Genomic DNA, 18,240 nt, shown 5'->3' with positions numbered 1-18,240 from the left:
GTGCTAGCCTTGCAGCATAAGGATATTTCCAAGCAGGAGTATTGAGAACAGGAGGGAGAGTCCTTTTGTGTCTCTTTCTTGGAAGATGGCATTCTCCGAGCCTCTTTAATTGGAGGTGGGAGTGCTGCCCAGGGTGCCCCTCGGGGGCCTCTGTGGCAGTTGACGTGTTACAGGCACGGCTGTCGGGTGTGCAGGCCAGTGTTCCAGGGACAGACTTGCCGTGAGAGCGCCAGGGGCCGACGGAGCTGGCCAGAGAGGCTGCTGTGGGAAGGTGAACGCGGGCTGTTCCTGCTAGGCCCAGTGGTGGGCTTCGGCCTTTCTGAACATTCTGGTCCTGATTGGTTCCAAGCTGGAGGGCAAGGTCAGGCCCACGGCCCCAGGAAGCTGGTGGAGGTGTAGGGGGAGGGGTCCCATGCAGGAGCTATACCCAGGGTCCACCTAAGGGTTAGGGCTCTGAGGGCAGGAACTGACCACAGGGACCCTGGTGGGGGCTGGGCCATAAGCCAGGCTGACTCCCAGCCAGCCATCTGGTTCCTCACCCGAAGGATTCTCCATCACCCAGTCCCCCCCGCCCCCATCACTGCCGGTTCCCACAGGCTCTCCCTTTGCTCAACGGCAGGACAGAGCTCAGGACTGACTGTTTCTCTGCCCCACGCCCCTCAACTCGCCTAAATTCAGCCCCTGCCAGACCCCACCTCCCTCCCAGCTCAAGCCTCTTCCCCAGGCTTCCTGGACATCCCTTGGGGTGGTCAGGGAACCCGGCCCCTGGGAGGGACCAACTTACTTCTACATCTTGCCTCCTGCCCTCTGGCTGTGGTCCTGGATGACTGTCTCTGGTTCCCCACGTGTCCTTTCGTGGCCTTGCTGTACGAGTATCTCCTGTCCCCTACGTCATTCAGGCACTGAGGGCAGTATTCTCTCCAGCTCGTGTCCTGGCTGCCAAGCACCTGCAGGGTGGTGCGAACCGCCACCCCCCCAGTGCCCCCCCTCCCCACCCAGTGCCCCTCCCTCAACCCAGTGCCCCTCCTCCCCACCCAGTGCCCCTCCTCCCCCCCAGTGCTCCCCCAACCCCTGCCCAGTGGCCCATCCTCAGCCCAGTGCCCCTCCCTCCTGTGGAAGGCAGGCAGGGGTTGCCCGGCACCTCCTAGGGCAGGGGAAGGCCAGCAGGATCTGTGAAGCTGTTGTCAGTGAGGGCACCCAGCAAACACTGAGGAAAAGTCTGCATTAGGTGAAAATTCTGATGGGCGGCGGCCCCCTGTGGCCCAGAAAAGGCCAAGAGAGACATTCTTGGAACATTTTAAGTAACCCCATGAGCTAGACAGTGCCGAGAATATGAAAGAATGTAAGATTTTATTAGGCTAGGGGGATAATACAAGACATCTCCTTAGGAGCCCATAAAGTTAAAGAAAGTTCTCTAGGCTAAAACAAGAGATATATTTACTATCTTAAGGGCCAAAAAGGCAAAATCTCATTCAGCAGTCATGTGGGGAATGCTCCCTGCAGGGGACAGGGAGCAACACAACGTGGGACGTGGGCTGGTGCCCATAAGAACCCACCACGGTCAGGGGGTGGATCCCGCCAGCATCCTGCAGAGACCTCAGAGTGGGGGCACGGCCTTGGCCCGCTGGGCTGGCTGTGTCCCTGCATGAACACCTTTCCATCCTGGAGAGATTTCAAATTCAGCCTGAGAAAGCCTGGGACAGTCAGTAAGTCGTCATGCACAAATGTGTGTGGCATTGAAACGGAATCAGAACACGTTTTGTGTGTGTAATGCCGGAGAGAACTCATCCCACGAGAGGGTCGGCTTTGCCACCGAATCCTGTTCACAAGACGAAACTTCTCAGACTTTGTGTTGTAAGGTGAAATCCTGCTGAACTTATCTCCAGTGTTGAAAAAGCTAAGAGACGTTTTGGAATAACCTGTGTATAAGTTTCATACAATTTAGCTGGATCTCATGAGCATTTGCTGGGGGAAAAAATCCAATCCAGGAACGGCATGGATGGCGAGAAGGGGCAGCAGGAGGGGTCTCCGTGGGGCGGAACCCTCCGCGTCTCGATTGCAGGGAGGTCACAGGAATCCCACGTGGGATAAAATGACAGAATAAACACACTCCCAGGTGGTGATGGTTGGCCAGCCTCCCTGGAGAGATCTGAAACTGTCCCCAAAGCAGAGGGCAGGCGAGACAAAAGAAAGAGGCAGGACGCTGGGTAGGTGGCCGCTTTAATAAACAAGGGAACTTAGGTAGAGGCTAGTCTTGGGCAGCCCCAGGACAAATGCATCCCCGCCCCCATGCACCGAATCTTAAAAGCGTATACAGAGGCCTTCAGTGACTCTGTCACGCGTGCAGGCGTTGTCCACACCTCACCACCTCCAAAGTGTGTCCTCGAGCGGCTGCTGGGAGTGGGGAGGCCACACTCGGGGATAGGGGGCAGGAGAGGAGCCTCAGTGGCCAGGTCAGCTCACGGCGCACGCGCTTGTCTTCTCAGCCGTGATGTGCCCCATGTCTTTAGGAAGGTCCTACTGCTGGGGGGGCCCGAGTGCCGGGCGGTACCTGCAGCTGTCTGCTGCTTATCGGCCGGCCGTCTCTGGGTCATCGGTTTCCGTTCTGTCTCCTGAAACCCAGTCACCTTCCTCATGCTCAGCTTTTTCCTATAATGTGGCTATTTGGACAAAGGGGGCCTGTGGCTCCTGAAAGACGGGAAGCCCTTGTTGAGCTGCCAACAGAGCCCCGGACTAGCCACACTCTCTTGGGCCAGGATTGTCCCAGAGGAGCCTGAGCAAAACAGCCAGCTTCCCAGGGGTTGCAGGAGCATCTGAGGCCTTTCTGATGTTGCTTCAGGAAGGAGGTTCCTGGGCCAGCCTGAGGGAAGAGGCATGCCTGGGCTCATGGCTCCAGGCGGGAAGGGGGGGTGGGGAGGGGGAGCAGGCCTGCTCCTCCCAGCTCCTGGGCTCCGTTGGGAGAGTGTCCCTGCAGTTCCGGGGAAGGTGCCCTGGCTTCCACACAGCTGTTCAGGGACGTGTGCGGAGGTGGGCAGGCTCAGGCCCCTCTGCCTGCCTGGTGCCCCCATCCACCTCCTACCTGCACAGTACCGGGAGCAGGCGAAAGTTGGTGGCTCTTCCCAAACAGCCGGGAGCTGGGCGAGGCTCAATTATCAGCTAATTAATTGCCTGCCATTAGAGAGGGCCTTAATTGCAGTGTTTACAACACCCCCCACCCTGTCCTCCGCAACCAGGCCCATTTCCCTAGGCTGTGGGGTGTGTGAGGAGCATGCGTGCAGAGACCAGGGGGGGAAGCCGAGCTGGACGCCCCAGACTGCCCTACCCTACCCTGTCTTTGCCTTTCGAGGGTGTGAGCGGAGGGGGGGCCTTGCTGGGATGCCTACCACTCGAGGAGTTCAGCGGTGGCCATCAGCAGGCCTGGCACCTACGACAGGAACCCAGCACGCGGCAGTGCTCTCCCCCAGGAGCCATGGGCTACGAGGACACAGTGTGAATACTTGTCCTTGAGTCAGCCACAGGGCTGGGTGGGGACAGGGCCTGGAGAGTGCTGGCCTCACGGATACTAGGCCTGTCAAGATGAGCCCCCTGGGTCCCGAGTGCTCCCTACTCACTGAGCCAAAGAGCATTTCAGCCTTGGCTGGAACTTTCTCAGAAATTCAAGAAATCAGCCTTGCAGGGAAGCCAGTATCCTGTTTGCTATTAGCAAACCTCTGAAGCTGGAGGACATGCCCCACCTATGACCAAGGTCACGCTGCCTTTAGGGCTCGACCACCCCCTAGCTGGGGCCTGGGCCCAGGGATACTGCCCTGGTGACCTCGATCCTTGGTCTGCGGGGCCTCACCTAGCCACCTGCTGCGGGGCTGAAATGGGACCCCATCCTCCCTTTGGTCTGGGGCCACGGGAGGGATCTCGTCTGCCAGCACTGGATTGCCCATCCCCGGGGGCAGCACGTTCTCAAGTCTGCCTGCAGGTGGCGTCCCTGTCCAGTGGGAGTCCAGCCTGGACCCCTGACACCATGCCATTCTGATGCACAGGTGAGAACCTAGGCCCTTTCTCAGGGAAGTGCTCAAATGGGGGTTCTCAGGGCCTGAACGCTGGCCCCTCCACAGTGAGGAATGTCAGAGTGCTCCTGAGGTTGGCGGGGAGGAAGGGATCCTGCCTTCAACCTGTAACACCCAGAACCTCCTGTCCCAGGCATCCGAAAGCACCAGATCATGGGTTCCTGCCCCCCTCCCCCAAACCCTCACCAGCACCTCAGAGGAAACCTGGCAAACCCGGGGCCATCACACTCCCCCCGCCCCCCACACACACACTCTGAGCACCTCTGCAAGCACGTGAAGACTGCTCCTTCTCCAGGGAGCCTGTCTTTCTGCTTCTGGAAAGCCTGCTGAGGCCCCTCTCATGACCTGAGAAACCCAATCTTTTCTCTGAGTCACAAGGTGACCCTCACCCCCCAGAGTCGCTCACCAGCCCCTGGGCCTGGATGTGAGGCTGATGCACAGGTCTAGAGTGGCTGGCATATCTCTGACCCGGGGGGGGGGGGGGGGCAGTGTGGGCGGGATAGATACGCTGGACCCCTGAGGCGGGCAGGCCCACCCCCCGTCCCTTCTGCTCCATTAGATGAGCAAGATGCAACCCACCGTCAACCACTCACTGGGAAAGTATGTGTCGGGTATGTGTTGGTCAAGGTTCTCTAGAGGAACAGAACCTGTATAAAGATCTACTGTGAAGAATGTGCTCATCAGATTGTGGAGGCTGAGAAGTCCCAAGATGCACTTGGCAAGGCAGAGACCCAGAAAGCTAAAGCTGCTGCTTTAGCTCCAGGCCCAGTGCACAGGCAGGAAAAGACCTATATCCCGTCTTGAAGGTGATCGGGCAGCAGCGATCCCCTCTTAGTGGGGGAGGGTTGGCCTTTTTGTTCTGTTCAGGCTCTCAGTGGATCAGACGAGGTCCACCTTTGCTGGAGAGGACCATCTGCCTTACTCCCTCCACCTCTACAAACATTAATCTCATCCAAAATCACCCTCACAAAAACACCTGAATAATGCTTGACCACGTATCTGGGGCCCCTCGTGGCCCAGCCAAGGTGACACAAAACCAACCCAGATTCTGGCTTGGCTTGGAGACTCAGGTGCTGCAGAGTGACCGAAGTACAGTATAAACGGATGGAATGACCACACACGGGGCCGTTCTTATGAAATTGTTTAATGCTTGAAAAGACCAGATAAGGACAACGTGTGCCAACATTTCTGTAGAACAAGATGTTGTCAGACAACAGGTAGCAGGGACCTCAGTGTGCATGTGGGTTCCTGGGGTCTCTGGAGAGAAGGCCTGTTCCCAGTTGAATTTAGTTGAAATGTGTATCTTTTCGAAACTCCTCCCACTTGACAACCAACCAATCACAAACAAGCACACCCATAAATGAGATGAATGGCTTCCAGGAAAAAGCAAAAGGAAACAACAGGGAGTGGGCAGTGATCCTGACCAGTGGCTGTTCTGAATGGAAGCACCCATGGTGGGCAACCTCCAAGCCGCCTCAGGCGTCCCACTGTGAGGTATTTGTCCCCTGTGCCGCCCCTCCCCTCCCTGATCCCGCACTTACCTCCAGGTGGACACGATGCAACATAATTCCGAGGGCAGCACTTTCCAGATTGGTTCTGAGAAGGCTGCAGCCTGTCTCTGGGCTCTCTCTAGGACTGCCCGCCCTGGGGGAGCCTCCCACCGAGCTCTGAGGTGATGCAGCCCCGCCCCATACCACAGTGCAGCCTCCCCTACGGCCACTGTTCTGCTCCCTGAGCCACAGAAAGAAGACAGATGCCTGTCCTTGCACACACAACACGTGGGATCACTTGTCATGCAGTGATAGGTAGCTCATACAGCCACAGGGACACAGGTCAACATGGAGGCCCCTTTACTACACTCTGTTCACCTGTGGGACCTGCCACCTGCTGGCTGGCCTCTGGCATGGATGATGGCTTCCTGTGCCCCTCACATTCCCCCCCCACTCCGATTTCCCAGTGCCTCTGTTCTGCTCAGTCCCTTTGCTGGCCTTTGCCTGATGCCGGGTCGGCTGAGGGGTGACCTCTGCCTTCCAGTCTGAAGAGGGGGGCCCAGGATGTGGCCTGACAATACATCTGTCATCTCCCATGCTCCCATGGCCGCCGGGCCCTTATACGGCTGCCACAGGATCCTCTGACTTTAGGCCCATTTAATACTTAACCCTGAGCACCAAGCCCCACCCTGGGCAAATATTTATTTGGCAATTAAGGGCTCACCAGGACGAAGGCCGCAAGAAGCTTCTCAGAGCCATGGCGGCAGAGCATGAGCAGGAAGTTTGTCAGGGTGGGGGCAGCGGGAGGGCGCCGGGGGATGGGAGCAGGAGGCCATGGGGACGGGTGCTCGGACACCTATCCCCTGTGCAGAAGGTGTGGGGCGTCGTGGTGCTGGGAGGTGCCCAGTGGCCTGTGGGGGACAGGACGTGTCCTGGTGCTGAGTCTCTGTGTGCTGATGATGTGATAGTGGAGGCGAAGGTGATGAAAGGGACCCGTAGCCTTCATCGTACGAAGGCTGTGGTCTGGAAAGACGCCTGAGGCTGGCCCTCAGTGAAGTATTGCCTCAGGTGCAGCACGGCTGCCCTCACCCCAGAACTGGGGAGCAGTGGGAAGGGGGCCGTAGGGCGTGTCCAGTTGGAGCCCCTGGGCACCCTGCAGGCCTCTCCTGGTGGCACCACGTGCTCACCTTGGAAGGGGCGGTCGTGGCTGAGGTGTCTTCTAGGGACCCCGCCACACAGACTCAGCAGCTCCTGACCTCTCCCTAAGCCCGTGGGGATCTCCTGGGGCCTGCCACGTGGTCAAGACCTCGTTCCTCTCTGCTCTCTGTGCACACGGAGGGGACATGGCACGAGGAATCCTGACTCACATTCCTCCAGAGAACTGTGCCGTCCAGGCAGGGAGGAGCCTGGTCCCAGATGAGGGTCACTCTCCTGCTGACAGAACCACCCCCCCTGCAGTTCCCTGGCGCAGACATGAAGCACACAGCCGCCTTCAAGTTGGCAAAAGCCTGGGGCAGACCCCACAGCTGGTCCTGACCCACCAAGGCAGCCGTCCTGCTGAGAAAAGGGAAACCGGGCAGGGAGGCAGAGGGCGCAGGTGAGGAGGGGTCGAGGGAGGCCCCACAGCTCTGGCTGAGAGCGGGGACCCTCGGCCCCCCCAGAGTGCCGGCCTTGGGCAGGTCTCAGTGGCCCCGAGGAAGGCGTGGGGTCTTCCCCTCCATGGGGACCCCAGGACATGGCCAGCCGGCAGAGCTTGGGACCAGGTTCTCGGTCCCTGCCCCCGGCCAGACCTGGGGTGAGCAACTCGGCATCCCCGTGGCTCATCTCTAAGTCGACAGAAACCGGCACACCGGCTGCCCAGGGTGCTGGCCCTCGGAACTTGTCCCTAGAATTCTAACCTGAAACAAGAGATGAGGCGCTCGCCTGACACCCCAGAAACCAACTTGAGCAAACCCTGTTGTGGGCAGATGATATCATGACAGGCAGCTACTCAGCCATGTGTGCTGAGCATGTCCTAACAAAAAAGGGAGAAAATCTAGTGCGGTCTTGAATGCAAAAAAGCGTGATTGGTTTTTAACCCAGTTCTTGCGTCAACGTGTAGAAAAAGTTTATGAGGAAAGGCACCAAAGTGCTGGTGCTGGTGCCTGTTAGGAGTGGATCAGCGCTGGTGTTGACTTTCTTCTTCCGCTTGTGAGTATTTCCCATGTGATCGGGGGACTCCGTGCGCTGGCGCATCTTGTCTGGTGCGCACAGCACACGCCTGCCCGCCGTGAGGCTTCCAGCTTTGTATTCCAGTGGGACCCCAGCCGGTGACTGGTGACCCGGCTCAGGTAAACATGGGAATGGCTGGCCGCTTTCAAGAGCTGGTGCTGTCCGCCTGGGGCCTGCAGATGCCCTCCCGCCAGGGCTGGCCGAGCTCAGCGGTGTGGGCCGAGCGGGCTCTAAGGAGAGCTCACGGCGAGCCTCCCACGTTGTGCCATTTGTGCAGTTCTGGAGGCGGCTAACGGCTGGGAGCAGGCTGTTCCCTTCCGGGCGCCCACAGCCGACCCCTGACCACCTCGCTGACGGCCACCCAGGAGGCGCCCTGGGGCCGAGGGTGGCCAGCGTCGCACTCCCCTGAGTCTCCCAGCACCTGCGTGGGCTGCGGGCGTCAGGTGCCTTCCTCTTTGCTCGGTGCAGATGGGCCTGGCTTGGTGCCGTTCCAACCCGCTGTCTCCTGGAAGCCACACATCGTCAGAGGGCAACTTCTCTTCGTTGGCTCCCACACGTCACAGGCATCCCTCCCATCTTGAGGACAATGGACGGCCGTCAGCTGTGAGCCCCCCGCCTTTTGAGGGTGCCCCGCACACCGGGGCCTGGGGCGGGGGGAGGCATTTTCCACCCCCAGTCAGCGGCTGCCCCACCAGGGCCTCCGGGCCCTCCTTGGCTGCTTTGGTCCCTGCAACTGCCCCGGCCTGTGGATTCTCACGGTTCCGACCTGTGGCCAAGCCCAGGCTCCCTGAACTCCAGACAGCCTGGGACCTGGGCAGGCTTCCCAGCAAAGGGCTGGACCTGGTCCTCTGTCACCTCCCTGGAAATGTACGTGGGGTGGGGGTGGGGGGACACCACACACACACACACGCACGCACAAACACACACATACTTGCACACACACACCCAGCAGACCCTTTCCAAGGCAGTCCTCCCAGGGCGGTGTTCCCACCACCATACATGCTGGTGGGTGTCGGGAGGTCTCTCCCCCGGTGTCCTGGAACTTCCTGGGGGCTGAAAGAGGCTCACAGCTGGTGCTGCCCTTCTCTCCTCTGGACATGTGAGAGGCCCCTGCTGGTGGGGCACACACAACCTCTCTGGCCCCTCAGCTGCCTGGGGATGTGGTCGGGGTTCCAGAATGACTGCTCTCCGACCCTCTCTGGCTTGGGCCTGCTCGTCGCCCCCATCATCAGACCTGTTCCACGGAAGCACGGTTCCTCCTGGCCTGTTTGCTGTCCCCATTTGTCACTCCTGCCAGGCATTGGGACGTCTCGTCTTGTGTCAACCCTGTACATTCGTGGCTTCCTCACATCCAGCCCTTGGCCCCAGCCAGTCGGCAAGGTCCCACACGCTCTGGCCCTGCTCCCACCCCAGCAACACGTGTCACCCGCCGTACCTGCTCCTTGGCCACGCCTGCCTTCCTGGGACATAACTCTCTTCCCAAAGCCTTGCCTGGCCTCCTAAACTGTACCTGCCTTCTCCCCCACCCCCTCCACTTGCTCACTCAGGCCATTTCCTAAGACCCTCACCCCCTGCCTCCTTTTCATTGCTCAGTCCACATGCTGCCCCCTGACTAAAGCCGCCCCATCTCCCAAGACCTGCTCTCTGTCCTTTAGGGACACAGCCTCAGTGCCTGGCACTCACTGCTCCTGGTCAGAGCTTGTGGGTTCCATCCGGAGGTAGTTGGGGTCCCCCTCTGCTCCTCTGTCCCCTGCGTGGTCTTACTGCTGCAACATTGGTGGGCTTTCCTGAGAGGCGGGCGCGAGGGTTCCGATTTGACAGCCGCCAGCAGACACCCCAGGATGCACCCCGTTTGGCGTATACTTTTTACATACACTCACAGCGGTGTTAGTGTTTGAATAAACTTGAACTCATGGTGCCTGATGCTTCTGTGCTTCTCTAACTGCTGGCGCTGGACATTTTCCCAAGTGTGCCTGCCGGTGCTTCTTTTGAAGAGGAGTTCCTGTGAAAGCCTGAGAGTTCTAACTTCTCAGTCCTTTAAATGTCTTATGTGAAGGACACTCGGCTCTTTTTCTGTCATATTTTCCCTTGGAAAGGGTGAGGTGTGTTCCCTGCTCCCTGCATGCTGGAATGTTCCCTTTGTTGGATTCCCCGAGAACCTGCATAAGCATTTAAATGTCACTAAATCCACATCTTACCACACACACACACACACACACACACACACACACAGCACCTGCTGTGGCTACGAGGACGCTACTGATGGTCCCCCAAGTCTCCGGGGGCCTCACGATGCCCCCAGGATGGGAGGGAAGGGACCTCACGCCCAGTGCCCAGCACAGGGAACAGAGGCAGCAGGGAGACAGGCCTCCCCGTGTGCTTCGAAGCCTGGGGTTTGCTTTGAGGTTTCTGGACCCTGCCCCGACCCAAGAGGGGGAAGGCCAAGGGGAGGTCAGGGCAGAGAAAGGTCAAGCAGTGCCCATGGGGAGGTGGCCCTGCTGCGCGGGCCTGTGGGGCAGGGATGCAGCCTTTGGCTCTCAAAATGGAAATCCTCTCCGCAGCTAATCAAATGAAACAGTGTATTAAAAACAATACATCACGGCGCCTAGGCACCCGGGTGGCTCAATTGGTACAACATTTGGCTCTTGACACCATGAGTCCAAGCCCCACATTTGGGCACAGAGGCCACTTAAATTTAAAAGAAGAAGAAGAAGAAGAAGAAGAAGAAGAAGGTTAATTTTATGTTATGTAAATTTCACTTCATTTTTAACAATGAAAAAAACCAATAGTATTCTATAAACTAGCATTAACCCATCAGGGAAAACAAAGAACTCACAACAGCAAGGAAAACGATCAAGTATCTGGGAGTCACCTTAGGAATACACACAGCGTCTGTGGAGAGAACAGCAAACCTCAAATAAAGCCTGTGGACGCTGATCTGAACCAGCGAGAGGCTCTCTGTTCTGAGATGGGGGAAGTGAGCGTTATACAAACACAAGTTTTCCTCATTAATCTCCAAAGTCCATGCAATCTTATTCCAAATTACAGATGGAGATTTTTCAGGAACTAGATATGAAAAAAAAAGGATAACCAAGCAAATATCAAAAAAGAGGGAAAGGGGGGGCCAGCTCTTCCAGGAGTTAGGGGCACTTGGCAAAGCGACAGCTTCACCAGCCAGCTGGTTTGGGCAAAGAGAGACACAGCGGCGGGGGGAGCAGCAGCCGTACCCCCGCCAAGTCAGCTGGGCCGGGGCAGGGGAAACAGGGTTACCACGTGGCGCAAGACAGGCCAGAGAACTCGCTGATGCCTGGTGGCCTGGGAGGGACAGAGACGGAGACCCTAAACAAAACCTCAAATGTACAAATGTACAAGACATCATGGCAAAAGTGGATGCGTTTGATTATATCAAGGTCAGGGATTCCTGACCAAGGGACATGACGGGACCTGCGTTCACCGAAATGAGTAAATCCATAGGGACTGCTGTCTAAGGTATATAAGGAATTCTGCAACTGAACAGGAAAAGAATAGAAATCCCACCCCAAAAAAGTGAGAAAAGGAGCAAAGGCTATGAGTGTTCCAGAAGAGGGCCTTGAGCCCGGGGCCGTGTGGGGAAGCATGTTCCAGAAGAGGGGGTCCTGAGCCTGGGGCCCCGCGTGGGGAAGCATGTCCCAGAAGAGGGGACCCTGAGCCCAGGGCCGTGTGGGGAAGCATGTCCCAGAAGAGGGGGTCCTGAGCCTGGGGCCCCGCGTGGGGAAGCATGTCCCAGAAGAGGGGGCCCCGAGCCCGGGGCTTGACACGGTCAAGCACATTAGCAGTTGGCGACACGCAAAGTGAATCACGAGAATTCACCACCAGACTGTCCAACGTGGAGCGTGTGGGCAGGTGTGGACGAGGCAGCCTGGCTGGGGTGTGGACAGCAGGGCGTGGGCGTCCCTGCCCTGCTGTCAGGGAAGCGGCGGGCGCGTGGGTGGGCAGCCCCAGAGGGCAGCATACAGGGCTGGGAGGCTTTCTGGAAGCTTGAGGGCTAACCGACACATCCTGAACCCGGTGCAGGACAAACACAGGTGGAAGGACAGCTCAGCACACTGGGGGCTGACAGCGCCCACGCTTAAAGCAACCCTGTGGCCCATAGGCAGTGCGGGGAGTGGTGGGGGCACGACCTCTCCCCTCACCCGCGGTAAGAAGGACCAGAGCTCTCCTGTCCGAGGAGCCCCAGCCACCTGCGGCCTGAGCCCACACCCCCACAGGTTACCCCTCAACCGTCGGGGATCCTGGCCTGTGGCCTCGCCCGGGTTTGCTGTGTCTCCCATTCCTTACTCACCCCTTGGCATCCAGCGTGCAAGAGGGCGTGTCCTGAGGGGAGCCCCTGCTCCCCATGCATGTTCCTGAGGTTTACTCCCAACACGGGCCGGGATGAGTGTCCGCCCTGCTCGGACACAGGGCCTGTAGCTGCCATGATGCACATGCTGGGTCATTGCAAAATGAGCTTTCTGCTGTTCCTGAGCAAGCCTAGGGGTGTCCAGGGACCACACAGTGTTTTGTGAAGAGGCTGGGGAGCCAAGGTGGGGAAGGGTGGTGGGAGCCAGCCCCTCCTGACCACCTGCCCAGGACCCTTGTATCTGGCCCCGCTGCTTGACCCCACCCCCAGAGGCTGGACCTAAGCCCCTTCCGGGCGCAGTCCCTCCAACACGTAGGGTTCCCTGTGGCGACTCCCAGGGAGCTGAGCCTGTGGCCCATGTGGCAGAACAGAGCTGGGCCCCCTGGATCCCCACCCTCTGCAGTGGATGGTGATACCACCTCCTGTGGCAGCCCAGCACCCTCCTGCGTGGATCTGTAGGCCTCTCCCGGGACGGGACGTCGAGGGTGTCGGTCACGCCTGTCTTGGAGCTGAAGAAAGACTCGAGGTCTTTGAAGGAAAACTTTGGCCTCAGGCTGTGAGTTTCCCAGCTCCAGCTTGCTGTATGATGGTCACTCTGGGCAGGGCCGGCCAGGCCGTCCCCTCTGCCATCGTCCCCAGGGCCCACTGGAGCTCCAGGCGGCCTCTGTCTCCTGCAGCCACAGGATTACAGGCCCAAGCCTTGGAAGAATATAGAACTAATGCCAGGAGTATGGAAGTCGGGGTCTGCAGGTGGCAGAAATGGTGCCTGGCCCCAGCACTTCCTGAAATCCGAGGCCGTTGAGAGAAATCAGTCCTGGGTGAGGAGTTACAGGCCGGGGGAGGTGGGGGGATGAGGGGTGGGGGAGCGGCCGTCAAGCCGGCTTTGTACCCAGAGTGTGAGGGAGTCAGCGCCCCGGCTTCACCACAGAAGGGGAGGTAAGACCTGGCCTGTAGCCCAGCCGAATGGTCCCTAAGCCCCTGTGACTGCTTTCTTTTTCTGTTCTTTTCTCTCTTTTTTTTCTCCCAAGGCAGGTTTCCTTGTTATTATTGAGGTATTTACTTTTAAGTGAAAGCCGCTTGGCATTCCTATGTAGACAGACACTATATACAGCCCTGGTTTTTTCTCAGAGCAGAAGTTAAAAATTATTCAACGCAAAATTCCTGGGCTGTGCTGCAGAGGCCGGTTGTACCAGGCAAAGGTTTCCACCACATTCCGCCCAGCCAGGCCACGATAAGGCAGCCCTGGGAGCCGAGCCTGCCGACCTGCCCACCTGCCCCGCCGCCCGGCTGTCCCCACAGGGACCAGGTAGGACCGAGGCTTCTGGGAAAGCGTCAGGGAGAGGTTTGTCTCGTGGGGTCTACAGTGACCTCATCACTTGTAATCGGAGCTGGTCTGAAAGTCCCCACCAACCTGAACTTTTTCTTTCGGAGCTGTGGTCCAGCCCACAGTCTCTGGGATGTCCTGGTGCTGCCGATGGCACTGAAACATGAGGGACCATGGGGAGGTCCTAGCCCATGAGCTTGCAAGAGAGAAATAGTGGGGGCCTTTGGAAGGGGCTGCGTCAGCTGAAGGGGTCTTACAGAAAACTGGTGGTGTTTCTACTATTTGTTGGGGGAGGGGGAGGGACTGTGCCCAAGGCCCATCTTTGGGAGTGTTGGAAGATATCTGGGGGGGGGCGGGGGGGGGGCGGAGGGGGCACTGGGCCTGTGCTGGCCGGGCAGGCTGCCTGAGATCCCACAGCTCCGTGACCTGTTGGAAATCCAGCCCCATGTGGCTGCATACAAAGGCCATGAGGTGACACACAGTCTCCCCAGCAGAATGGGGGTCTTTGCCCTCTGTGAATGGCGTGGGTGTTTTCGAGCATCCTCCGGGAAAGAATGATTGTTAAGTCCCTAGAATGTTCACTTATTACCTGGCCATCTCTGAAGATGACAGCCAGGATCCTGGGGGCCCAAGGAGAAAGGGATCAAGACTGAGATCATTCCTGTTTCCTAGACGTGACAATGGCCAGAAAGTGCCGGCAAGGAAACCAAAGTTATTCCATTTCACAAGACACACGTGTACTATGCGTAACTACTCTAAAGGTGCGGAATTCACGACTGGCTGGGGTAGGGCCAGCTTCCTCCATCAAAGCTGAAATTGAACCCTGCTGAGATTCGGAGCCCAGGGTGTCACGGTAACGTGAGGACATGAAACAAGACGTGGCCTAAAACACAGGACGGTCCACAGTAGGGCTAAGCCTTGAGTGGCCTCATGACAAAATGGGCAGAATGTGGCGGAGACTATGCCTGCCCAGAACGGTGGACTCAGGGTGGGAGCGCTAGACTCCGTGAGGCCCCATCACGGGGAAACGGATGTTGTCCCTGCTGAATATCAACTATCAAAAGAGGAGTGGAGAGTGTGACAAGGTCACTTACCGTAGGAGAGCAGAGAAGTTTGAGCTTTAATTACAGGTCATTCCAACATTACTGAAGTGGTTGCCAGGCCTCACAGGGTGCAAAGTATACCGACTGAATTTTTATTTCATTTGTTTAATGTGTATTTATTTTTGAGAGAGAGGGAGAGAGAGAGAGCATGTGGCCGTGAGTGGGGGAAGGGCTGCAGGGGGTGGGTACACAGGATCTGAAGGGGGCTCTGTGCTGACGGCAGCAAACCGATGTGGGGCTCGAACTCACGAACCATTAGATCATGACCTGAGCCAAAGTTGGGCGCTCAACCAACTGAGCCACCCAGGCGCCCCTTATTTCATTTTTTATCAAAGTTATACTTGTGTGTAGCTTAAGAGTCAGGCATTCCTATGAGGCTTGGACAAACACAGCCTCCCAGTCACCCCCTATGCTGTCTCCAAAGACAACTTCCATATTCCAGATAACTTTTGTGTTATTTACATGCATCTGTGCAACAACATGATTAAGCCACAGTTTCCTGGTGTTTCTGTTTTAGGTATTTGTCCACTGAATTCATTCTATGGACGATAGCTTTTACTCCTTCCACCTCTCCCCACACTTGTGCCCCCTGTTTTCAATGGAGTTATAATTTTAGTTAGCTCTGTACTCAGGGATTAGATTTGTATTCATACCAGGCCTGTGGCATGCCATGGTTATTGTTCCACCCCACACACGTGTTGTTTTCCCTGGAGTTAATAATCACCTTTCTTTTCTCATGCTTGCTGAGTTTTCTCTGAACTCATTGCTAATTCATCCTTAGATTCTTGCCAGTGGCTTAAATTCAAACACACGGAGTATTTCTAAGGAGCCTGGTCAGCTCTCCCTGGGTCCACGGCAGGACTGGCCCCTCAAGAACTCCTTGATCTGCATCCTGAAGATTCCTTTTGCTGCTCCCCTGGGTTGGATTTTCCTGGATCTGAGGCTTGCCGTTTCTTAATTAGTCCCTGTTCTAGTGGAGCACGTCCTTCAGTAGCTTCCTGAGAAAGGGCACATGGCAGACACAAGGCTTTAAAATATCTTTAATCCACTTGTGTGATAGTTTGGTTGGGTATAGAACCATTTTCCCTCCATAATGTGAGAACTGTTTCAGTGTCTCCCAGCTTCTGATGCTGCTGTGGGTAAAGGCGACGTTGTTTAAGTCCTGATCTGTGGTATGGAAACCGCTTGTTTCTTCTTGCTAGAGGTGTTTAGGGGCTTCTTTTTGTCCTGAGTGATCTGACGGTTCATGAAAATGACCTTTGTGTGGATTCACTTCCATCCCTTTTGCTAGATGCCCGGTGGCTCTTTTGGTCTGGGAATTCCTGTCCTTCAGTTCCAAAAAATTTTCTTGAATTACTAATTTTAAATTATTTCTTCTCTTCCCTTTTCTCTGTTTCCTCTTTCTGTGGTAAATATCAGGATCCTGGGCCTCTTTGGCAGGCCCCTAATGACCTTTCTGAATTCCTTTTCCCAGTATTGTGGCTTCACTTTCAAGGAAATGCTTTTATTCCGTGTTCCAACTCCTTCATCGAGCTTTTCATTCTTCTGTAATATTAATTTCCAAGAGTACATTTTTGTTCTCTGAATATTTATTTCTACAGCATTCTGATCTTTTACTGTGGTCACACTATTTTCTCTCATCTCATTGAGGATATTGACAATCTCTCCTTTTCAAGTTTTCCTCTTGTACAGACTCTGAAGAAACATGATAAATACATTTCTGCACCTATTTCCTTCCAGTCATGCTTGCTATAGCAAAGTTAAATCAGAGTTGAATCAGAATTAAGAACTGATAAATTGTCAAGCAAAACACAAGATAGGGACGCCTGGGTGGCTCAGTCAGTTATGCATCTGACTTCAGCTCAGGTCATGATCTCACAGTTTGTGAGTTTGAGCCCCGCATCAGGCTCTGTGCTGACAGTACAGAACCTGGACCCCACTTCAAGTTCTGTGTCTCCCTCTCTCTCTGCCCTTCCCCCGCCCCTGCTCACACTCTGCCTCTCTCTTTTTCAAAAATAAATAAACATTTTTAAAAAAATTTTTTTAAAAAGAAAAGAAAAACACAAGATATTCTATGGAAAGATAGGAGTGGGCCATGGCCCAGTGAGCCAATGATCACATCCATGGGCCATCAGAATTGAGAAAAGTTCAGATTCACTAGTTCTTGGGAAGGCAAAACTCAGACACTCGCTCATTTTCTGGAAGCAGAGCCTGGGGCAGGGGATCCTGTGCAAGAGGAGTACTGTGGGGAGGGGTGCCTCAGAGAACAGAGAAGCAAGACTGGGCAGAGAAGGAGCTTCTGGCCTTGGGGAGCAGGCCAAGCTACCCTGCAGAGTATCAGTCATCATTTTGAGGGTGACAACCCCCAGGAGGCAGCTGAGAACCCTGGGCGGTGGGGACTGTGCACCTGTTGTAAGGGTTCCTGGGTGGGCACCTGGCTTCATTGGAGGTGAAGTGTCGCTTGGGAGGAGTCATACTTGCAAAACCGAACAAGTGAAGCACCAACAGCTACACAGGCGCCTGTGGGGAGAGCAAGCTCTCGTGCTATGGGGGATGCAGGAATCAGGAGCACTCCACTGGGAGCCTGCAAGGAGGCCCGAGGGAAGGTGTCCTGCGGCAGCTCACAGCGTGTGATGGGAGGCAGAGAGAGCACTCGCAAGGGCTGGCTGGGCGCGTTGAGTGTGTTCAGTCTGTCCATGGTGCCCGGGAAGGGGTTCTGGTCTATCTGTAGTGCCCCCGGTGGTGGGCCAGGGTCTCCCGTCTTTGGCTGTTGGTGCGTCCTTCCCAAATGGGGTCATCGCAAGCGTGACGCTCCTGTGTGCACAAATGTCATCTTCTCTACTGCTCAGGGAGGCCATGAGTGAGAGGGGCTGGGAGCTGGAGGCACATGACGCCCTCCCCACTAGCCCAGGGGCTCGGTAGGTCCCAGTGTCAAGCTGGTTGGTCCCTGCGGGGGGGCTCCTGCATTAGATTCAGAGTCTCTGCTCCCAGGCAGTGGTGGGAAGGCAGCCAGTGGGACAACTGGCCTTGCATTTGAATGTCTCACTCCTTCCCCTGCTTGATTAACCCTGGGTGGGGCTTTAACTGTTTCTGTAGAAACCTGTCCCCCCCCCCCCCGCCCCCCACCTCAAGGAACAGAACAATGGCCTTTCCCTCTAATCTGTCAGGTCTGTGCCAGGGTCAGCAGCAGGAACTTTGGGGACACCCACAATGTCTGTCCATGAAATGATTTGACAGGCTAGGCTAGGGGTTCCTGGGTCTGTTTGGACAAGCGTATAGTTTTCTGGAGTTTGACCCAGTGGGTCATTGGTCTTGGGAGAGGGAAGTGTCCTAGAGAGTAGATTCCGTGTTTGGTTTTCCTGAAAGAGAACAGTTTGATTAATTTGCACATCTTCCTCGTAATTTCCCTTGCTTGGGCCTGTGAAGAGTTAGTGGTCGGGAAGACACGAAAGCTTCTGTCTCTCCTAAGAAACAGAGGCACAACTGAACATCAGCTCACTGGGAAATCCAAGTCCAGGCTTGCCCTCTCCTTGCACAGACCCCTCTCGGGCCTTCTGCCCCCTCCCTTCCCGCCATCCCACTCTGAAAACCAGAACAGATCAGCCACTTCTCTCCATAAACCCATTCCTCACATCCTGTTAATCCCAATAACATCCCAACAACAACATCCGAG

General features: G+C 56.3%; 1 protein-coding gene across 2 annotated transcripts; it reads left to right on the top strand.

The window, feature by feature from the left end:
- The first annotated feature begins 7,630 nt into the window (after positions 1–7,630).
- LOC125173067 (uncharacterized) lies at positions 7,631–9,680 on the top strand. 2 transcript variants are annotated; one of them, XM_047871865.1, is made up of 2 exons: positions 7,631–7,741; positions 8,231–9,680. In XM_047871865.1, exon 2 carries the CDS (start codon positions 8,231–8,233, stop codon positions 9,263–9,265), a length of 1,035 nt encoding a protein of 344 aa, XP_047727821.1. In that variant the 5' UTR covers positions 7,631–7,741; the 3' UTR covers positions 9,266–9,680. The 2 variants fall into 2 exon arrangements, with proteins under 2 accessions (XP_047727821.1, XP_047727820.1); XM_047871864.1 differs by lacking the exon at positions 7,631–7,741 and adding an exon at positions 7,763–7,881.
- The last annotated feature ends 8,560 nt before the right edge of the window (positions 9,681–18,240 follow it).

This window comes from Prionailurus viverrinus, chromosome C1, assembly GCF_022837055.1.
Source record: "Prionailurus viverrinus isolate Anna chromosome C1, UM_Priviv_1.0, whole genome shotgun sequence".
NCBI lineage: Eukaryota > Metazoa > Chordata > Mammalia > Carnivora > Felidae > Prionailurus > Prionailurus viverrinus.
This window is presented reverse-complemented; position numbering and strand designations above follow the sequence as displayed.